Genomic DNA, 23,130 nt, shown 5'->3' on the forward strand with positions numbered 1-23,130 from the left:
CAACTTCCCCCGCCAAAAATTCTTTAATTATTCTATAATCGAAAAAATAATATTAATTGATAAATTTATAATTATGACATAATAGGCATGCCAAGAAATAAAGTCATAATAGCGTCCAATGATTAATGCCTAAGAAGCGGATAGCTGCTGCTGTCAGACATATTACGTATACGTAATGTATGCCCCTGGCGAAATTCTTCATAACGTAATTAGCGACGCCCCTTGTAAATCCATCAAAAGGCGAAATTGCCCTTGGCTTACTTGCCTCTTTGCTTCTTTAGCTCTTTTTTTGGTCCAAGTCATTCGGTAGGAAACGAAAAGCTACTCAAAATAACGGAGCAACTGCCAACAATAGCAGCAACGGCAGTCGTAACGCACTTAAATGTTTTTGAGCAAACATTGCGTACGATGATTTGTGTAGACGGCAGGTCGAAGCGCTTAAACCTCCCGGCCCCCGTTTAAAACCAAAGAAAACAAAAATTACAAAAGAAAAACTCGACGTGAAAATCATTCACGCATGCAACTCTTAGATGCTGTAGATATGGCTCTTAGCTATAAGCCATCTCTAATTATAGTTTTAGCCCCAAACTATGCAAGTAGGTTGAATCGCTTGAGATAGCCAAGTTATTCATAATGTCAGCGTGGCAGAACTCAGGGCGGGTATGGTTCGTGTCTTTGCTGACCTAAGTCAAGCCAAGCCGAGCTTTATACAAAGCGCTTTATATAAATATTTAATGGAATTCGATTTTTTTTCCAATATATGAATATTACCGGGTCACAAAAATGACTCATCGCAGTGACATGGATAAAAGTTTATAAAAATGTTGGCTTGATCGACAGAGATGGCTGCATACATTTATTGTGAAACATAAACTTCTAATAAATAACTACAAACTTGTCTGGTGCTTTTCCAGATTAAAGTATGTCAACTTTGTTTAAAAAAAAACAAATCAATAAAAATTGTTCATCATCTTAAATGTGTTTACCCATGCAAATGCAAAAACGGATAATGGAATTATGTCTGAGATGGGGTATTGCTTGACGTCTTCATTTATAACTGACTAACTACAACTTCCTGATACAGCTGACCGATATAATCGCATTGTATTGGCGGTAACCGCCCCTTGTTGCCACATCTGCTGCCGCATCTGACTGTTAGACACAGTTGCTTGCCGAGACTTGAACTGAGCATAAATTAATCAATATAAGTATATAAAAGTTTAACAACTGTTAACCTTCTGAGCGTTCAAGTGATGGCATATAAATCAAATTTTCAACAAAAAATTAAAAAACGAAGAGCAACAGCAACAGCAGCAGCAGCAGAAATTAACAAATAACAACAATTGGCAGCTGCGAATTATGATTGAGCGTGAACAGAAACGTTTAGCATCTGTAATTGCCAATTATACATGTAGCCAATCTAGATATTTGGGCTTGGAAACGTTATCCATGGGTGTATTGGGAGGGGCAACACAATTGGCGATCAATTTGTATTTTCATCCATAAGAATCTCTTCTGTCAGACATTACTGACATTAGATTGAGAATTGACTTTATTTAATTCATACAAATGGCAATCCCCTTAAGATAAATTTAACGACGACCAAGGCGCCATTTTATTAGATTAAATTAAGACTTATGTCAGGGATTTGGTTTAAAAATAGCACAAAGTATTATTGAGCATGAGTTTGTTGGTGGGGGAAGGCAGTGGTAGGGTCGCGGGTAATTGCTGAAATGTGTGTAAACGATTTTAAATTACTAAAGTCAGGTTTTGGGTAGGATTAGCATAAAATCAAGGCACTTTGTTATAATATTAAAATTTAATTAGTAATGAACAAAAAGCCGAAACATTAATCAAATGAGCGGAGGCCTAGACAATGCATTGAGCGACAAATATGCAGACAACTACATAGATGATGATGAAGATTGGCCCGATTGGCGCCTATGTATCGAGTTGTCTTAACTTTTGTTAAACAAATTTTATAGTCCGGGCCGGGTGAGCGTGAAGCAATTAACGGCACGTCTATTTTTGGCTCTATTTGTTTATTTCGCTGGATTTTCAGCCATTGTCTGCAATATGCCTCTGTCTATGTGGGTCGTGCGCCATAAGGCCTCAGCTGACAGCAACTTGTCAAACAAATCCATAATACATGTCAAATACAATACACAAGCAACTTAAAGTAGCCTCAGTCAATCGTTACCCACAATGCGTATACATAAAAATGCAAATCCGAAGACGCTCTGTTAAACCGATCTTTACAATCTCTTTACAATTTTCAACCTTGGCCTTACACACAGAGATGCAGATACACTAGCAGATATATACAACAAAAGGCAGCAGCAGCAGCAGCAGCAACCAAGCGAAAAATCATTTAAATCAATAGACAACGGCAACTGATTTAGCTGCTGCACTCAAACAATGTCACAGCATTAGTCACAAATGAGCCGATTTGATTCATTGGCAAATCCACACAATTAAGTTAGTTCCACTCATTCATATTCATTGGAGGTGGCTATAAGAACATTTACAGCAACTTCTTTGGCAGACGAAGCGGCGGGCCATTTAAGAACATCTCGTCGGTTCGCATCATCATCGTCATCATCTTTTTGCCAGCTCAACGCTAGCTTATGGCTGAAACTGGTTCTGACCTGGCCATTAGCCACCACCACTATCAACATTCGGGCTTTATAATGAGCATTTGCATTTGTGCAAATTAACTCAAATGGGATATAAATATAAACATTTAAATCGACTCGTTTTCGTATATTCACTCTTGGACCCGCTACCAAGAACAAGTTAAACTTTGGCTTAAAGCTAAAGTTATATGTATTTTATTGTGTAGATTGAGGTATTAAAAACACTATGGCAATCAGTGTCATGTGATGATGTTTTTTGTTTGTTTCCATCTATGAACTAGATTTGTCACCCACCACAGTAAACGAAATCAAACTATGAATGAAAATAAAGCTTACTCTTGATGGCGACATTTCGTTTCCATTTTGATTGATTTTTAAGTGTTTGCTTGATTGTTTTTTACTTTGAATCACCACAGTCTTAATGAGCTTTAAATTTGTTAACATTATAAGGGCAAACCAAAGATCAGAACACTTATTTCCCAAAAAAATGTATTCAAGTTGACAAAAAATTATCAAGGAGCTTAACCACGGCTTCTGTTTGTGTACGTCCTTTGACCGTAGTATAGTGTTATATTAGTAATCGCCATGCATACATATGTTATACATTTACACCTTCTATATTTATATAGATTTGCCTGCTTTTCAATTTGTGTAGTTGTTTTATTCCATTTTTCTGCAAATATATCGAACAAAAATTAAAAACAAAACCAATGGCTTGATTGGTGATTTTTTGGTCCGTTTTAATTTTTTGACGATTTTAACGGCGGCACGAGCTGTTAAAATGCTGCCAAAATACTGCAAAAAATCTACAAATTACTAGCTTCGAGCCATTGACGACGCGTCGCTGTCAGTCTTCAGACTTTGGTAGTGTTGCCATTTTGCGATTGGTTTTTTTTGGTTTGTTCCTCCGTTTATATTTCTATTGTTTAATTTTTTTGCGTGGCAAATTATGAAAAGAGCGATAAAAAACTAATTACTAAGTTAAATAAATGATTAGATGGCGTTCTCGTCGATAGCTACTAATTTCAATAATTAATTTATGCTGCCTATTAACTTTGATGTTCTCTTTGGTGCGGCTTTCACTGCGCGTGTGTCGTCCGCCGCCCGTGTGTCTCGAGTATCGGGTATGTTGTCGATAGTCTTTGACTATGAATCTGGATTGACATTTTGGCTAGCAATGGATTTGCATACTGCCCAAACAACTCTTCCGCAAAGTTCTCGAAATTGTACAGATCAATCAAAGTCGGAAAGGCCTGCGTGCTGGATTGCCACAAGTGTAGTAGGTCAAAATTGAATTGATTGAAGTGCAAAGTGTGTTTCTCCCCTTTTTTTATTAGCCAAAATGCAGAGGCGGAAATTTTGATTGTTTGAATGGCTATTTTAAAATAATTTATTGAAGCACTTTTGAATGTTTTCAAGTGTATGAGAATATTCTCAACGCTTTGTTGTTGCAGTTAAATTTTTTTAAGGCCTAAATTATATTATTTTAAGGTTTCCACAAAATATAAAATAAGAGCATATGCCCTTGTTCATATGACTTGCGTGCCGACTGTAACGTAATTACTTTTTTGTTTCAGTTACGCCATAACGTGGTCTATAGTAATTGGATAGTAATTCAATCTAGAAACGGTAGCTTCATAATGAATTGAACTGGTATATTTGATTTTAGTTTCAGCTGACGGCTAGAGTATTAAAACTTTGTTAAGATATTTTTTTTTTAAATTTTGTCTCTATTATTAATTTTTAGTGTTTGTTATACTTTTGCGTAATTTATTGAATATTCATAATGTCGACATTAACTGCTGACTGACTGACCACTTGGTACCGTTGGTACCGCTGGTGGTTCTTATGAGCCTGGTGGTGGTGAATGTGCGGAAACACGTACAAAATTTACGAGGCATTGTGCCAACACTTGACAAATAACACGATGGGAAGCACTGATACTATCGCTTGTGTATTTGTGCTTCGGCTAATTTGCTGCTGAGGTCGAATCCGTTGGAGCCCAAATGAGTAGCTAGATTAATAATCATACCATAAAAATTGCATTGCGCATACGCCGTGTTTGCATTTTTCCTATCTACCGACCAAGTCGATTGGAAAACAACAGGGGACAGCGTTCGATGGCGATGATAATGAGAATGATTTGTTGTATTTGGCTCTTCACACGCGCTGAAAAGTATTCAAATGCTAATGAAACCGGCAGTCAGACAATGAGGCGTGTCTTTGATCCAATAAGGTATATACATACATCGTCTGCATATATACATATATATGTTTATGTATATATATGTGTATAAGCAAATTTATGCCAAAACGTGGGAATCTTTTGTGCTTATCAACAGCAAGTCTTGTCGTCTTGTAAATACCACCAAAACAAATTTACCTATTAAAACTAACAGATTTATTATTTTTAGTATATGGATTTCAGCCAAGTTTAGAACATCATCATTTAAATAAAGGTGTTGGTCCAAGGTAAGTTCAGTTGGGCACGTGAACTCAAGGAATTCCACTAAACGATCGGTCAATGGCTTCCATATATGTGCGTTCGTATTGTATATATTTTCATTTGAATCTTATCGATTTGTTTTTTGGGGCTGTTTTATTCTTCTGTTTATCAGAAGTGTGGGCAGTTAATTGGCTTGGCCAGGCATTTAGCTAATGATATGAACATAAATATATAGAAGATTTCGATTGCCGGCATTTAATTTAATTCCCATCCGAATATCGGCTTATAGCTATTGATTCAATTAAGTGATAGCCATGTTTATCTTCCTTACTCTTTCTATTTCTCTCTCGACCTCATGCTTCCTCTCTCTCTCTTTCCGTCTCATTTTAGCTCTGTGTCTATGCTAATTTGTGGAAAAGTTGATTTAGTTCCGGTGTTGGGTCACAATCACACAGAAACTATCAAGAATATATTTAAAAAAGAGAAAAACAAAACAGGTAAATCTAAAACAGAGCTACTCCACTATATATAGACATAAATCTGCCACGCCCTTGTCCATGATTTATATATACCAACAAAGCTTTTGTTTTTCTCTATACTCGATTTCTGTATAGAATCATTCGAATGACACATTTTGCAAGTCAAATGCGTTGACGCAATAGTCAAGTGGCCAAAATGATGTCCGTTTAAGTCCAGATTTATGATTGTTTTTGTGTGAAACATAATATGCCATCAAAAGCATTATTAATTACTTTTTAAATTTTCTAATAACCGTAAAAATATATACGAAATACAATAGATTGCATGAAAAATGTTCACTCACAAATATATACTGTACATACATACGTATTTATGTATGTATGTATGTATGTGTATTTCCGATATGTCTTCTCTCATGTTGACAATTAATCAATAACAGCCAAAACGCAGGTGAAAGGCAAAAATGATGTCACATGTTGTGGCAATAACTACCAATAAGTTTTTATAGACTAGTTTTAAGATCTATTCTGGATGATCCGCAGTCCATTGGAATTGATGACTTTCAAAAAAAAAAAAATAATAATAATAAGAAGAACACCGACCGTTGTATATGTTATCCATTTGGCATTTCCTGTGATAGCCACGGTTTGTTTTGCTTTTTTTTTGTCTTGGTTTGTTTTGTAACCTTCATAAACTAACTATAACAAGAAAACCAAGGGAAATAAATTGTTATTAAAATTATTTTTATTGGCACTGCATTTGGGCGCTCTCAAGTGGCTGCTTCACTTTATTTGATTGGTTTATGTGATGGGGCACAGGTGAATGTATTTCCCCACACGAAAAAGATACAAAACGAATAATATTTTGGTTAAACGGAAATGATGTATGCCCAAAAGCCGTTAAATTTGCTTCTGCTGAGGTCAAGTGTAGACGTCGACGTAGACAAATAGATGGGCATAGACAATCTCCTCAAAATTGACATGATTGTCAAGTTTTTGTTTATCAAAAAGTTTAACTGCTTGTCGCAAACAACTAAAATCCAGCTTAAAATTCAATTTATTCATTTTTATTCACATTTGTATGTTATTGTTATCATATTTACTAGATGATAAATCTTAAGCTTGGTATCTCGGTCTCTCTCTTTGTTTTTCTGCCCATCGCAACCTCTTCTATATGAAATAGCTTTAGAACTTTAAATAATTAAAAGAGAGTGCGATAAGGGATAGACTACTAGGCCAAATGTAGAATAGCGTGTATTATTGGTAGGCTAGATTCATTGCGAAACTTTTTGCAAAGAAAGCCTATTGATTTTAGCCATATTTTTATACACTTTGGGAAAGCATTTTTTTTATCAAATGAAAAAATTTAAATCCTTCTGGAACAATACTGTAAAATGTACTGGCGATTCAATTCAATTTCTTTTTTATGCATTGCATGAAGGATGTTTGGCAATAATGGAAAAATTTAGGTCATATAATTCAAAAGCAAGTCCAAATAAAATATTAGGCTGGTACACTTGGTAAGTTGGGCATCCAACTTCGTTCTAAAGGAAATATTATTTTTATACAATTTCATGTAATTGAAATCATAATGTCACAAGACAATTACAATTTGCCACAAAAAAAAATCTATTACCCAAAGTACACAAATTTGTGGTTTTAAAAATATTTTGAAATGGTGGTATATCTAAGACAAATTAATATGTCACTTAACAAAGCTTTATGCATTTAACACGGGCAGGTTTAGTTTTGATTTATTAGATGTTCATGAGAAACGATAATAATACGTGGAAGACTTAGGAAACGAACTTGACGTGAGATGGTGGGATTTTGTAAGGAGTACATTAGCATTAGAACACGCTCCATCAGTCTATCTTGAATTGGACTGCGACTCGGCATGATTCGTGACACTACCAAAGACACAAAAAGAGATTGTCGGCTGTCCCTTCTTCTAGTCGTAAATGGCCAACAAACATCGTTTTTATTTTATTAAAATTTCGCTTTAAATTTGTTGTTGTTAATGCTGTTGCTGCTGTTGTTTTCGTTACTTTATTTATAACACCGCCGAAATGTTTGTATGTGTCTTCTCGTCGGGTTTTTGACGGTCGTCGGTGTAGCTGCCGCCTCTCGCTCTGCTCTCAGGCCCCCACATAGTCGCGAACCGGACCATACCCAGATATAGTATAAATTTCATAGAAACTGACCAGCTCATCATCATTTGTGCTTTGAACTTCTTAAAGACGAAATTGCTCTGATCGCTACCGATTGAGAGATATTTTTGTATAGTGAACAAATAAACCCGAATCAAATTAACAATAAAAATGGTAATGATCCTTAAAAAAGGAATTCAACAAAAATGAGCAACGAAAAGTGCTGGTGTAAAAATAATAAAGAAACATAAATAAATAATAATAGAGACAACAACCCTAAAAAGGAAAGAAAACGAGTCAAGTGCGAGATCTGACAGGCACAAGTGTCACTAAAAATAAACTTTGTACAACCAACGACCACAAAAATAAGTGTAAAAATTTATTAATTTTTTTTCTGTTTTGTTTGATTTTTTTTTTTGTTTCGTCAGAAATTCTTTATGTTTGTTGCCTTGGCCCTATTGGGTTATGCCGCTGCCGCCCAGTTGCCGGATTCTGCTACACAGGGTCCAAATCCCCAGGATATAGCCACACCAGAACCGGAATATATTGATATTGAAGAGCCCGCACCAGTTGCCCGTGCTCCGGCTCCAGCTCCCATTCCAGTTGCGGCTTCTGCTCCAATTCCTATTGCCCGGCCAGTAGTATCACGTCCTGTGGCGCGACCTGTTGCCGCCGTTACTCACCAACAATTCATCCAGCCACAGCCCATTCAGCAACTTGTTCAGCGTGCCCAGTACCTGCCTCCCCAGGTTGGACCCCAATTGGTGCAGCAGCAACTGCCTGGCCATTCGTTCAGCAGCAAGAGCGGCTATCAGTACCGTCGCCCAGTCTATGTAAGACGTTTCTACCGTCTGCGTCGCTATTAAAACTGTCGCTATTGAGATAAATACGAACAATATCAAGGGCGACTTTTAGCACTTAAATTTGTCTAACCTTATTTAATATATGTTTTATTCTATAATTTTTTCTACATACACAACATATTTTGCCGTTTTTTTATTCACTTTACCCAAAAATATTTTCTCTTCCCACACCCCGATCCCGTTCCTGTTTCCGTTTCCGTTTCTGGTCCCCGCTTTCAACTCTATCTGCATCACCAACACACCAACCACAACCACCTGCACCACCACCTATCCCAACTTTACTTGGAACTGTAACTAGCATTAACCAAGCACATAAAACCACATAAACCACTCAACTACCAATCCAATCAATTTCGATCTATACTCTATCGATTCTATAACTAAAATCCTAAACAAAGTCGTTTCCCACGCCACTTGCGATGAAAAACGAATCAAATAATACGAAAAGCCAAGAAAGAATGAATGAGAGAAAAACGAAACAAAACATAACAGCAAAGTACAAAGAGACAAATGATGTTCTATGAGCGCAAAACAATAAAAAGTATTCAGTTAATTGTTGATTTGCAAAAAGTAAAGTAAATAAATAAACGTAAATTATTTGTAAACGAACCAAAAACCATCTATCTACTCTTCGACTGGTATTTTGAATATTTCATTCATTGAGCCAAGGTCTTTGGGGGAGTCTTTTTTTATTATAACAATAATAATCATATTCACAGCCCATCAAAGCACAATAAATGTGTCGAAATTGTATGAGATTCGTTCTCGTTTTCTCATCTTGTACTTGACTGGAATGCCATTAATCACAAAAAGGCCTGAAGTCGCAAAGTTACTCTCATAACTCGACGTTCACGGTGTTCCGCTTCAAAATCATATTTTTATTTTTTAATTGTAGCAAATGACAATGTTTCGTAACTATAATGGTAGCTCAACTTATGGCTGTTCTGTTACCCGAATTGATCACCCTTGGAAGTCAAACACTATCACAAAATGTATAAAACTAAAAGGATGTTTCAAGAGTTTTATGGTAGGAAATATTAAAAGTATTAAAATTCTACTTCCTTCAAAAGGTTCTTGTAAAACTTTATGCTATCAAGCAGTGACAGTTCGTATTGCTTGATGTTTCTTGTATGCGTGACTGTACGCAGAAATATGGAAGTGAGTGTATCGTATCTAATTACGTACTACCATTTGCATACGGAAGCTTTAGATAGAGATTCCTCATAGCACTGAGGTCGGACCACTTGCGTGGCTTTTTATTAAATAACTTCTTGTGATTGTGATTTCCAACAAATTGGTTATAATTACTTATGCAGGTTTCTGCATGAGTCGAATCTTGACGGGTCGTAAACCAAAACTAGCAAGTATATAAATCTACAAAAAGAATACTTTCAAAATACATTAACTTAACCGGTTTGAACGAATTTGAGGAGATGCTTCTGCTTCTAAATAAAAAACAATGTGTAAACAAATCTAATTTAAAACCCATCGCCATTCCATTTTAGTTAGTTGTCTAGTCGGGGTGGTCGAACAGGTGCGAAAGAGATAAACTCTCAAATGTTTGATGATCTTTTGATTGATTGATGAATTGATAGTTGCTTTTTCATACCCTTACAAATGGTCTTATAGATCTGGCCAGATGTTTGTAACGCACAGAATGATTCGTTTCCCCATAAAGTATATCTTTATCAGGATCAACAGCCAATTCGAAAATCCCATATATGTATGTATTCCCAAGTTTCAATTAGATTGCTTAAATAAACTTGCTGCAATCGTCAATACGAATCGCCAATTAATTACTGCAAAATTGCACGTCATACAGCAATTTTTTGAAGTCATTTATATAATAAATACATATGAGACGTGGAAAAATAGTTACAAGGGTATAAAAAATGCGGCTTAGCTGAATAAGATTTTTTGATATTTACCATTGTTATGCAGCTTTTCAGGGGCAATCCACACACCAAAGATAGAGTATGACAAACATAGTCTGCTTTCCTGAAGACCCCTAGACAAGGGGCAATTATTGCATTGACCCTGAATCAACCAAGCGTTACATGGACAGGAATATGTCAAAGTGTTGATTATGACAAATTATGTTTTTATAATTGTTTGTCTTTAGTTTTTTTTTATTCTCTAATCGATTGAATTATAATAATAATTATTATTTGTGGAACTTGGCCAAAAACTCATTTAGTCAATGCTTAGCATTTGCATCGTTTCGGGCTTTACATTTTTTTTAAATGTATCAATTAAATGTGTTGATCTAAGATCGAGAATAAAGTTGAAAGTGTTATACAAAAAGTTTCAATTCAATAGTTTTTGGCATAGTTTCTGGCGTTTTTAAAGTTTGCCTAAAAGCTAGCAACAATTTTTTTTTACTTGTGGATTTCCCAATAGTAGGCTAAGTTTTACATATATAATTAGGTAAAGGTATTTAGAAATACCCCATGTCTATGAATTTTTTGAACACAAACATTAAAGCATAACAAATAAACGAGTGAAAAAAAATTTTCTTTAAATTTTTTTACCATTTTCAGGTGGACTCAGATTAAGTGCAGGAAAAGTGAATGGATGAGTGGAAGCTTAATTCAATACAAATATTTGGACCATTAATTGGTTGAATGTAAATGCATGTAAATATACATTTATACGAACATACTTTGGTGGTTTTCATTAGAGTTTCTTAATCACTTACTCCATTTAGAAACATCAACAATAACTTTATTAAAAAAGTGTCTCAACTTTTCGCAAATTTAAAAAATGGTTTTGCTTCATGGCATCAAATGAAGTTGATTTTTAAGCGAAGTAATTTGTTTCTAGTTTTATTCAATATCTGCCATAAAACTAGGAAACGAATTTTGTGATTTTGTTTTGTTTTGTTTTCGCATGTGTTAGAGGCTTCTAACTCATTAGAAACTAGCTATACTGCCTAGGGTCAGTTCAACTTCCAGAACTGAACGCACATGAAGATATGTAGATACTTTCAAAAAACAAATACCGATGAGGAATTAATTTATAGCTATGTTTTATTAAACGTTAAGCTACTATAAACAACAGCGACCACAACAGCAAAAGCAACCGTTGCTGAGTAAATCATTTGAAGCATTTAAAACAAATAAACGTAATAATCTAATTAATTTGCATATCGATAACAAATTTGAAGTCGAAACTGGATGACGATGTAGTTATTTTGGCGGTGTTGCGGGCGGGCGGTAGAACTAGTTCTCCAAAGTGTCCATTTGCATAAAACCAATTCACTTGTGTCATTCGAAAAGCAGGAGAATGCCAAAAAAGTCTCAAAACTCAAAACTTTGTAGATTTTTGGTTATTGATTTCCTGTTTGCATTAATTTCACTTTCGGAAAGTTGGCGGGGGCGTTAACAGAACAGCGAATGATGATTCATCGCATCTTCACGCCTAGTCAGATCCAAAATAACAATGGAAAGCGTTTGTTTAATCGATTTGTATATGTCATAAATCAAATTCATTCGAGCCATAAAATTAGCGTTTAAATATGAGCTTAAATCGTATTAGATTCAATTACTCATTGGATCCACGGCCAATAAATCAAATGTGGAATTTGCTAATTTTTTGGTCATATCAGCATAACTCAGCAAACGAGATCTGAATTGTATTGAAGGCTCTTAATTCCTTGTCACTAGAGAGAGAGAGAGAGAGAGAGGTGTGCTTTTGAAGTTAATGACGGTATCTCTTGAAATTTTGAATCTCTCTTTACCAATCTCATTTTCGCTGAAAGCGAACTTTTATTGGTCTGCTCGCCCTCGTTTATGTGGGCATGAATGAAACTAAGTCTGAGAGTTGCTAAGGTTTTTGCTTTGGATTTGTATTTTTAGATTCATTGTACACGTAATTATGTTGTCATGGTACTTCAGCTGAGACAAGTTTGTGGTCATATTTCTAATAGGATTTTCCCCCCCGGGCAAGTTCAAGTTCAAAGCAGGATGTGTGTCTTTTTGGCTAAGCTCGATTTATTTTTAGTGCAGTTAACAAATAAATAACTTCAAAACATCGATAAGTATATACACACATGATATGTAGTAGTGACGGCAAACATTTAGAAGTAGAATAAAAAAAATGGCTAAATTATTAGAAAAGGAAGGGCTTGGCGGGGGCATCATAGTGATAGCCGTCATCAGCACTACGTTGTGGCTCTTGTGGCGGCAAGTAGGAGTTCACGGGCTCCTCAAGGGGAGCAGCGTACGAGGGAATGGGGATTTTAAAAGTTGGCACTGGTGCAGGAGGCAAATATTCCACTTTTGGTTGGGGTGGAGGTGGCAAATATGAAGGCTTGGGAGTCTCGATCTTTGCAATGGGCGCTACTGGTCTTACTGTGGGCAGTGGTACAGGAGCTGGTGTTGGTGCAGGCACTGGTGGCAAATAGGCCGTCTTTGGTTTCACTGGAATAGCTGGCTTTACTGTCTGAGGGGGCAAGTACACTGGCGGTGGCAGGGTGACTGCTTTTACAGGCGGCAAGTAAACAGGAGTTGGTGCTGGTGGTGCCACAGGTGGTAAATATTCCGGGCCTGGCTTTGGTAAATCGAAGGGTATGCTCGGGGGTTCGTAGTTATAACCGGGATGCTCCTCATGGTGATGATCGTGGTGATGATGATGGTCGTGTTCATGGCCAAATAAATGCGATACATCTCCGGCAGCCAGAGCCAAACCGCACATTACTACAAACAGGATATTCTGAGAGATAGACATTTTATAGAGGATAGAGTTAGTGGGAAATAACTGAGAGTTCGGATTTACTAACCATTTTTAAAACGTTCTCACTTCGTCGATCGGCTTCACTGGAATGATACAGTTTCCGGCAAGTGCCTCTTTATTTATACGTGTCAGAATCAAGTTGGATCTCGAGCCAGTTCACCGCTATAAAACGGTCGTCGTCGTTGCCGTCAACGCCGACGTTAGCTGTCAGTTAAGCGGCATTTAGTAGTTATTTCACCCCTCGGAATTCTAATAAAACAAGAAAAAATCTCTTAATTCGAATCATCTTGTGCGTTGGCTTTTGTTTTTACTGCCAAAGTGGAATGGAATGGAATGGGGGAAGCCACATTTATGGACGTTTTATGCATAGATTTAAAACATTTTTTGGCAATGTGCCGATCTGAACTATCAATTAAATAAGGCTTGGTTGGGCTAGGCTTTGTCATGGCCAAACTGTTATATGCCTACGGGTAGTTAACAATTGTACATTGCATATTTAAAGGAACTGCTTGCTCATAGCCGGAAGTTAAGTCGTTTAAACATTATAGACTGCCCCAAAGCGCTGCAATATTTCTTATATTGCCCATTGCATTTCATACGAATTAAACAACGTCTCGATTGATTAGTCACCTCGTAGAATTCTACGACAAATTAAGGGAGTGATACCGAATCGAATAGCAGTTTCGTATGCGTTTTCATTAAATATTTAAACATCGTTGACAGCTCCATGAATTTCAAATAAATCTCTATTGGCTTACCGGTTTTTTGGTGCAGTAAAATTTAAATCGGTTCCGGTTACTCTGCTCTCAATGCTTTTCAGTTCTCTACTGTAAATTGTTCTTGAAGTTCGCGATAAGAAGGATTATTGATTTTGACCTTTAATTCGATTGATTTATATGTAAATTGTAAGAGAAGTTACCCTTACTACTTGCAATTACTAAGAAAAAAATAAATAAAATTCTAATCATTTCCATCCTGTATTTGAGTTCACTTTGAACAGTTTTGAAAACAATCAACCTAGTCTATTATGATCTTGATCTTAGCTGCAATTAATAATTAGCGCTTGAGTTTGTTTCTGTAACAGACACCCGACATAATATAATGGTTGACTATAACCAATGTATAGATCATTATTCATTCATAAAGACCCATAATTATGTGTCTAAGATCGCCAGACGCTGCAGGTGATGATGGGTCTAAAAGGTGCAGCGCGTGCGTTGACTACTTCAGTTGATTGGCCGCTTTCGATTTGGTTTATTGTTTTAGTCTCGAAGGTCAGTTCGAGCGACTGAACCATCTTTCCATCGGTGGATCGATTCCCGACCCTTTTGGTTTTGTGTTTAATGTAAATGTTGATAGTTAACGCCTCTGGCTACGATGTCATTAATTGATTTGACTTTGACAATGACGAAACCCCTTTGATGAAATTTCGAGTTTCAAATTTCTTTTTCATTTTTGTTTTTAAAAATGATTTTTTATTCGCATAGAGAAAAAAAAACTTAAACTAAGATGCAGATATATGATGAGGTTTTGTTTCGCGGTTTTGGTCTAGTGGGTGTGTGTGTGTGTTTGGTACTGTCTTAAAGCTTGAAGCGCCTGAGGGGCTGCTTGTAATGATAGCCATGATCATGATGGTCATGATGTTCATGATGGGAGTGCTCCACGGGCAGCGAGCTGGGAGCTGGATCCAAAGGAAGGGCATACGAAGGGATGGGAATGTGAAAGTGTGGGTCCGGTGGGGCTAGGCTGGACTCAGGTGGCAAATACTGAACTTCCGGCTTAGATGGTGGCAAATACGTTGCCTTTGGAGCTGGTGCTGGTGGTGGTGGCGGTGGTGGTAAAACGGGGAGTGTCTTGGGAGGCAAGTATTTTGGTGCAGGCTGGGGTGGCAAATACTTGGGTGCCGGCTGGGGAGGCAGATACTGCACTTCCGGTTGAACGGGAGGCAAGTAGGTGGCCTTAGGAGTGGGTGGTGGTGGTGGTGGTGGCAGACTTGGTGGAATCTTGGGTGGCAGATATTTTGGTACTGGTGGCTCAGGCGGCAAATACTTTACTTCCACCTTGGCAGGTGGCAAATAGGTTGCCTTTGGCACTGAGGGTGGTGGTGGTGGTGGAGGCAGCGACACTTTGGGTGGCAAGTACTTCTTGCGTGGTTTTTCCGCTGGCAAATAGGTGGCCTTGGGTGTTCCATAACTATATCCACTTGGAACCTCATGATGATGATGATGATGTTGTGAAAGGCTTTCCGGACTGTAGTGCAAATCAATATGTAGATCGTGATGGTGATCATGGTGATCATGGTGATCATACGCCGAATGTGAGTTATATTGATCGTGTTCATGGTGTTCATGATGATCATGATGATCGTGGTGATGCGAATGGCCTCCATCTAAGCCAAAGTTATGCAGCAAATGGGAGACATCGGCTCGAACACTTAGGCTCAGGCCTAACAGGACTATTAGGATCACTAAGGGTTTCTAGGATGCAACACACAACAAAAAAAAAAGAAAAAAAAATAGAAATTAGAGCGTTTAACAAAGATGTGGCGGTCGGTCCTTTTTACCATATTGGCTGATCGATGCTGCTGCTGCTTGCTGACAACTCGAAATAATGCCTATCTGCCCAGCGGTTTCGTCTTTTATACATCAACAGAAACTTGCATTCCAATGGTTTTCGATGGGAAGCAATCAATATTATCTTTTTGGTTTGTTTTTCTGTTTTTAGTTTTTGAGACAAAGGCCAGGTTTAATTTGGCTGCCCTCTCGTTTTCTTATGCGTGTGTGTTTTTCTTCACACTTTTCTTCAACAATTATCGGCATGTGTGTTTAGTCTCTCTGTTTTTCCATTTTGGTGACTGCACATTCGAGCCAAATTGCTAATGAATATGCATTCGATGAGATAAAAACAGACAATTGGCGGTGATTGACTTGAATTTGGATCAACTATTAGTTAACAGACAAAAAAAAGATTTATTTTACATGAATTAACTACAAGACATACATATATATATACATATATAAATGTCTATACATATATATTACATAAACCTATCAACGAGATAAGAGCCAACAAAAGTCCGGGTCAACAGTCACAGATGGGATATGGAGAAAACTTTCTTCCTCTCAAATCTTTAGAATACAAATGCCTTCGCTGGCGCTTCATAATGATATCCATGATCGACTTCCTCTTTGGGTTCTTCGACCACAATGGGTTCTACAGGAGGCAGATATGTAGGTACTGGGGGTAAATAAGTGGGAGCTGGCGTTGGAGGAGGTGTTGTTGTTGTCGTTGTTGTTGTTGTTGTTGTCGGTGGTGGAGGAGGCAGATATGTTGGCACTGGCTTGGGTGCTGGGGTAGTGGTGGTTGTTGTGGTCGTTGTAGTTGTTGTTGTTGGCAAAGGGGGCAGATAAGTGGGCACTGGTCTCGGTGGTGGTGGCGGAGGTGGCAGGTATGTTGGAGCTGGTGTTGGAGCCTCTGTGGTAGTGGTGCTGGCTATTACGAACGGCACAACTGGCTTCGGGTAATCATAGCCATATCCATGCTCTGCATGCTCATCGCCGAGGATCTCCTCCGCTAGTAAATGCGACACATCGGCCGAGGCCAGAGCCACTAGGCAAGCGACAGTCAGTATAAAGAATCTCTGAAATCGAGGTAATCGAATTAACTAATGTTGTAAATATATACTTTCAATGGAAACTCACCATGGTGTCTTTTTTCTATGTGTGAAGTGCTTTTATTTTTGATATGTTACACCTTGAGCTCTTGATTCGTAAATGATTGCTGAACTCGATGGGCACCTGTTTATTTATAGTCAAAATTCTAAAACAGTTCGTCCGAACTGGACGAATGTCCATGGCTCATAAGGCCAATAATTATTATTATTTAAATCGATACGAAGCGATCTGCACACAAACACAGTTCAGTTCAGTTCAGTTCAAAGTTAAGTTCGGATCGCTAGTTATGGCATTCTTTCTTTGTGTATTGATATGACTATTGATTTGTTTGTCTGCATTATTAGAGCCCCGAACCGTAAAGCAGCAGCGCATTGTTTATTTCTATACACTAACTAGTGAAAAGGGTAAGTCGTTTTTATTAATGCGTACAAGCAGATGGGAAATAGTAATTCTTTAAAATTATTAAGAGCAACGAATATTTGCTGCTCCAAATTTAGTTTGATTGAACTTCATCCCCATATTCATTCTCAAGAACATTTTTGGACACAGGAACATCACTTAGTTCGATCAAGTGTATTAACACTGTAGACCTTTTTGTGTCTCAAAAGCCAGATTACTGCTAAGGTTTTACAAACATCTACCACAGCGGCTTTTCATCAACGGCATCACTTAGCAGGCAACGCTCAATGCTTCAGTTAAGTTTCAGTTTCAGTTTCAGTTTTAGTTTCTTGCGGTTATTGTGTCAAATGCTTCCGATGTTGACCGAGGGCCCTGTAGCAAATCTGTGTACATATTTAGGTGTATATCAAAATCATATTCATATTTCAGTTCCGCAGCAACAGAAGTGCTGTAAGCGCGCAGCACGCTGCTGTCATAAATCATTTTGACTTCATTTATAATAATTACGATGAGCGCGCGAACTCAAGAAGTTTGGTGTCTCGTTGCTGCTCGGTGAGTGGTCAGTTTCGGTCAGTTTCATGGCCCCCGTAATAATCGACTAACAATAAAGTTGTCGCTGTCGTTTTTTCTTTTTCTTTTTTTTTTGGTTATGTGTTTGTGGGGGCATCTTTAAGCCTCTCTTCAGCAAGAATGACATTAAGCTTGCGGAAGCAATATGTGGATACTTATGCTCGACTTACGCCAACGCTGCAAGTCTAGGGTGAGAACTGAAATTGGATCGCTTCAAGTTTAAGCCAAGATAAATTACTACAGTATTAAACATACAACTAATTAGTTGGATTAGCAGTCACAGCAACGACTGACTACTACTCAGCCCAAGATCAACTATCACTTTTTTGTCTTGTCTAGTTTGTTTGTTTGTGTTTCTTTTTTTTTTTTTTTGTATACTTCTCTGATACTTTTTTGGGGCCTAATTTATGCGGGTTGTTGAACTGCCCCTTGATCGATTGTCAAATCAATTAGAAATTGATGGGAGCTGCTCGCATTTCGCCACTTTTCGCTTAATTTATGTACGAATTATGAAAACCGACGGGCAACGGCAAATTAAAAGGCCCAAAATCAAAATAATATTGCCATCTTCATATCTAAACCAGTTGGCTGGCTAATGAAATCGAAATCAAAAAATCTCCAAACATCTCTACACAGTAAAAATTCAAAGCCGAGTTCACCCATAGCAAAAATACACAGATACAGATGAGGATATTCATATTGATTAGTAAGGACATTAAAAATTAAGAAATCTAGAAACTGTTTAGTTTTAAATTTTGATTGAGGATCTTTAATTTGGGTTTCATTAATCGTAATCATACGAATTTCGATACAATATTTTTCGTTTCGTTCAGTGTCTTCAGGTTGTTCTAGTCTTCTGCGCCTCGTTCAAGGGCTTTTTGGTGAAAGGCAAATTTTACGTAATATTTGAGCTATTTCAATGTGGTTTTTATTAAACTTACAAAACTTTGGTAATACAAATACACAAAAAACAAAAAAAAAAATTAAAGATGCAAGAAAAAGACTTAAACATGACATTGATCTTAGCTTTTAAAACGTTTGCTGGGCACTTGATATTTATAGCCATGGATGCTGCTGCTCGATTTGGGTTTGGATTCGGACGCACTATCTGCAATTATCTCGTCGGGCTCCGCATTGCCAAGCTCTGCGTCTGATGGAGCCACTGGTATAGCATCTTGGGGAAATTCTTCGCCAGTGGGAAACTCGTTATTTACCTCCAATTCGAGTTCACTGACCTTGGGAACATCATAGACGAAACCATTGCCCGAACGTACCAGTTGAGAGACATCCGACTGGGTGCCAGGCAGGCATACAATTGCCATTAAGGCAATGCAAATTATATTAAGCAAGTGCTTAAAAAAGTACATTTACCCCAAGTTACAAATCAATAAATATAAATAGCCATGAAGTTTATATAATTTACCATTTTTCTGTTAGAATCCGTTGAAGCTTAGTGCTATCTTGCTTGAGTAACGCGAACGAATGCAAACGCCGGCATTAAGATTCAAACTATTTATACTTCTAAATGTGTGGATCTGCTTGGGCTCCAGTATTTTTGACTCACTTTATTAATTGCGACGAGACGATGACTCTGCCATTAACAGAAACAACAGCCCTAGAAAAATAAACAGCTACAGCTACAAACGTTGGAAGCGGAGTTTGTAGATGGAAGATTGGAGTTCGAAGATCTCAGATTCATATGGAGATGGAGATGTTAGAGCACTCTAAAACACCATCACCATAACCATAGACTTATGCCTGCCTCATTGCCAAGGCCAAGACTCGTTTTGTGGGGTCAAGTGTCAGTTTCAGTTCAGTTTAGTTTCAGTCAGTGGAGTTGTTTACAGCTTCGGCTTTTGTCTTTCATTCGATATGCTTCAATATTAATGACTCCATATAAAAATGCGTTAGTTGACTGGCAGCCAGTCAAGCGCATTGTAAACTAATAATGCATTTTAAATCGGATCTTCAATCAAATATGCAAGTCCATACATTTCCGTTTCATTATCATTTGCCATCACAAGACAATTTAAGAAGTGCAATTGCAGTTAGATAGAAAGGTAAGTGCCTTACATTCTTTCGTTGATGAATCGCCGCACTTTAAGCTAAGCAGCAACAGTTTGCTTATCAATTTAAAGGCAGCTGAATGGTTTAAATATTTGTCGGTCTCAACTGTTATATAGCTTTTTGTATGTATGTATACATATATGTTAGTTTCGGTTAACTGTTGTCTCTATATGTTATTTATTCACAAAATAAAGAAACTTGACCCACTTGGCAACGCAAATGTTTGTTGCTATACTTGTGTGAACTTACCTTAATTTTTTTGATTCGTAGAACTATGCACTATGATTTTAGTATTATCATGTTAAAGAGGTAGGTGTTTAAATATTCGAACTAATTTGCCTATGTACCACATAAATATGTATTTAATTTACCAATTGACTCTGTTGACTGCTTATAGGCTTTCTTTGACTAATATAAACATATTGCCAATAAATAGGCAAGGAAATTTTTGTATATTATAAATATTTTGTTCAGCCATATGAAATTTTTAATAACATACATTTAAAGATAGTTCAGCCATTACAAAGTGGTTTAACAAGAATACAAAAAATCGATGCTATTTCGAATTTAATTAATTTTTTGCATACTTATAGGCTTCAAGTGGTTGAAGTAAATCAGATTTACTTACTAAGTCTGTACTTATATCTAATAGTAGACATACCGCCTAGAAGAAGATCATACAGAATGTATTTTGCATGAAGATACAATCATGTATCGCTGCTGCTAAGGATGTATCCTTTTAAATAGTATTTATTTATTATTTGCTGTAACGATCGTTCAAGAAACAAGTTTTATAATTAATTTCATAATTTCTAATGTTATAAATGTAAATATTAAAGCTTGCAATCAACCCCCACTTTGCGATACCATCCTTGTTTTAATTCCTAAAATATTTTAAAATAAAATACTGAAAAAAAAATTGATAAAAATTGGTGACTTATTATATTAGTTTGAATATACAAATGCTTTGATGGATAGCAGATGACTTATAACAAATTTTCTTGTTGACCTAAAGCAGGATAAATAATACTCCCTTAAGAAGAAGAGTGTTTTGAATTTGTAACGGCTATAAACATTGTATTGGAACTGGTATAGATATCCTTTTGCTTATGTAAACGTTTATAACAGCTTTAATATAAAAAAACACAGAAATTATAATTCGATAACTTGATTTTATTTTACATGTATAGTGACTTAAACTTCCCTTTGGAGGTTTTTCATCATTGAATTTGTTCGTCAAAAAAAAAAAAGAGAAAACTAATACTAGCAAAACATCATTTGACTTTATTTACAAGAAGCGTCATGGCTTAATATTCAAAAGATGGCTGGGGATCGTTGGGGTAGCTATAACCTTGATGGGCAACCACAATTTTGTTGGAAGGCTCCGGATGGTAGACCACTGGTGGGGGTGGTGGAGGTGGAGTGTAGATAACCTTCTTGGTTGGTGGTGGTGGTGGTGGTGGGGGTGGAGTGTAGACTACTTTCTTAGGGGGCAGATATTCTGGAACTGGTTTTGGTGGAGGTGGAGTGTAGATAACCTTCTTGGTTGGTGGTGGTGGTGGTGGTGGGGGTGGAGTGTAGACTACTTTCTTAGGGGGCAGATATTCTGGAACTGGTTTTGGTGGGGGTGGTGGAGGTGGAGTGTAGATAACCTTCTTGGTTGGTGGTGGTGGTGGTGGTGGGGGTGGAGTGTAGACTACTTTCTTAGGGGGCAGATATTCTGGAACTGGTTTTGGTGGGGGTGGTGGAGGTGGAGTGTAGATAACCTTCTTGGTTGGTGGTGGTGGTGGTGGTGGGGGAGGGACATGCTTGGTTGGAGGAGGCAAATATTCGATATTAGGCTTGGTTGGTTGGGGTGGTGGTGGAGGGGGTGTCTTTACCACAGTTTCGAATTTGACGGTAGGCTCGGCGTAATGATAACCATCATCCTTCAGGATACCAGCTGGTGGTGGTGGTGGTGGAGGAGGAGTGTAGACCTTCTTAACTACTGGTGGTGGTGGTGGTGGGGGAGGAGTGTAGATCTTCTTGACAACTGGCGGTGGTGGTGGGGGTGGAGTGTAGACCACTTTGGGCACACTGTGCTGTGGCACATATGGCACATCGATCACCACAGGATGAGATGGGGGACCATAGTGATAGCCATCCTCTTGAAGGTTGTTGCTATGCGAAAAGAGATGCGATACATCGGCACTGGCCACTGCCACAAGGGCGAGAACGATGAAGAATTTCTGCAAAAATGCCAAATTATACGAGGAGTTTTTAATTTAACATAGTCCACATTGATGCCATCGCTTAGATGGATTGATTTTGCATAATTCACGGTCACGGTGTCTGCTTATCCTCGTTTGTTCACACGCCTCTTACCATTTTTGCTCAGCTTCAAATCCACACAACGAATGTAGAATTGCGACTGTGCCGAAGCTCTAAACCACGAAATTATTTATAGATCAGCTCGGCGCACCTCAGGATGATCATGATGATAATGGCCAGCATCATCTTCGGCAGAAGCTTCTCGACAGCGACCCGAAAATAACAATAATAACAACAACTAAAAAACGTCAAAACGAACCTGCTTGGCTGTTTGGCTTAAAACGTTAACCAGTCAGAACGACACCCATAAAATTATTTAACTTTTTCGCTCTCTGTCTTACCCTATCTCTTTTATCCCCTCTTCCTCGCCATCTATCTCTCGCTATCTTTTTCCCACTTGCGTTCTGCGCTAAAGATTCCAGGCGTTATACATTTGAACACAATGAAATACGATGACATGAAACAGACGACAAATTTAGAAACTAAACGCAAAAAGCCGTAAATGAGTTTGGGCTAAGTTGAACGGCAGAACAGGGGAATGAACGGAAAGAGGCTTGGTATATCTACGTTAATACAATAATATAAAAATCATAACTAAAGGCAAAATGAAATGAAAAAACAAAAAGCCAAAATTCGTAGACGTAGAAACTTAACGGGCCAACTGTGAGACATGTTGTGGAGGAGAAGAAGGTGCTGAGGGGAACATGGAGGAGGCGGAGGAGGACGAGTTAAATAATAATAAAAAGTTTTAATTTAAATTCAAGAAAAACCGGTGAAATATGGATGGTTTGGTTTGGTTTGG

General features: G+C 37.6%; 6 protein-coding genes and 1 long non-coding RNA gene across 7 annotated transcripts; 2 read left to right on the forward strand and 5 right to left on the reverse strand.

The window, feature by feature from the left end:
• The first annotated feature begins 4,390 nt into the window (after positions 1 to 4,390).
• Positions 4,391 to 5,523, forward strand: LOC124460718. The gene is made up of 3 exons (XR_006954734.1): positions 4,391 to 4,994; positions 5,051 to 5,108; positions 5,473 to 5,523. It is a non-coding gene; the product is annotated as an uncharacterized LOC124460718 (long non-coding RNA).
• Positions 5,524 to 8,124: 2,601 nt separating this feature from the next.
• Positions 8,125 to 8,685, forward strand: LOC6639010 (serine/threonine-protein kinase C; the record flags this gene model as incomplete). The annotated part of the gene is made up of 1 exon (XM_002062543.4): positions 8,125 to 8,685. A coding segment is annotated over one exon (453 nt), but the record flags the coding sequence as incomplete, so codon positions are not given.
• A 3,999-nt stretch (positions 8,686 to 12,684) lies between these two features.
• On the reverse strand, positions 12,685 to 13,302 carry LOC6639009 (proline-rich extensin-like protein EPR1). Its single transcript, XM_002062542.2, has one exon. It carries the CDS (start codon positions 13,300 to 13,302, stop codon positions 12,685 to 12,687), a length of 618 nt encoding a protein of 205 aa, XP_002062578.2.
• A 1,523-nt stretch (positions 13,303 to 14,825) lies between these two features.
• LOC6639008 (extensin) lies at positions 14,826 to 15,874 on the reverse strand. The gene is made up of 2 exons (XM_002062541.3): positions 15,845 to 15,874; positions 14,826 to 15,785 (listed from the first exon to the last, which is right to left on the reverse strand). Exons 1-2 carry the CDS (start codon positions 15,872 to 15,874, stop codon positions 14,889 to 14,891), a joined length of 927 nt encoding a protein of 308 aa, XP_002062577.2. The 3' UTR covers positions 14,826 to 14,888.
• Positions 15,875 to 16,354: 480 nt separating this feature from the next.
• LOC6638824 (extensin) lies at positions 16,355 to 17,071 on the reverse strand. Its single transcript, XM_047012150.1, has 2 exons — positions 17,010 to 17,071; positions 16,355 to 16,948 (listed from the first exon to the last, which is right to left on the reverse strand). The coding sequence occupies exons 1-2, from the start codon at positions 17,010 to 17,012 to the stop codon at positions 16,439 to 16,441; spliced, it is 513 nt and encodes a 170-aa protein (XP_046868106.1). The 5' UTR covers positions 17,013 to 17,071; the 3' UTR covers positions 16,355 to 16,438.
• Positions 17,072 to 18,973: 1,902 nt separating this feature from the next.
• Positions 18,974 to 19,426, reverse strand: LOC6638823. Its single transcript, XM_002062539.4, has 2 exons — positions 19,375 to 19,426; positions 18,974 to 19,303 (listed from the first exon to the last, which is right to left on the reverse strand). The coding sequence occupies exons 1-2, from the start codon at positions 19,375 to 19,377 to the stop codon at positions 18,974 to 18,976; spliced, it is 333 nt and encodes a 110-aa protein (XP_002062575.2). The 5' UTR covers positions 19,378 to 19,426.
• Positions 19,427 to 21,325: 1,899 nt separating this feature from the next.
• Positions 21,326 to 22,420, reverse strand: LOC6638822 (leucine-rich repeat extensin-like protein 3). The gene is made up of 2 exons (XM_047012080.1): positions 22,383 to 22,420; positions 21,326 to 22,246 (listed from the first exon to the last, which is right to left on the reverse strand). The coding sequence occupies exons 1-2, from the start codon at positions 22,383 to 22,385 to the stop codon at positions 21,326 to 21,328; spliced, it is 924 nt and encodes a 307-aa protein (XP_046868036.1). The 5' UTR covers positions 22,386 to 22,420.
• Between the last annotated feature and the right edge of the window lie 710 nt (positions 22,421 to 23,130).

This window comes from Drosophila willistoni, assembly GCF_018902025.1.
Source record: "Drosophila willistoni isolate 14030-0811.24 chromosome XR unlocalized genomic scaffold, UCI_dwil_1.1 Seg144, whole genome shotgun sequence".
Taxonomy (NCBI): domain Eukaryota; kingdom Metazoa; phylum Arthropoda; class Insecta; order Diptera; family Drosophilidae; genus Drosophila; species Drosophila willistoni.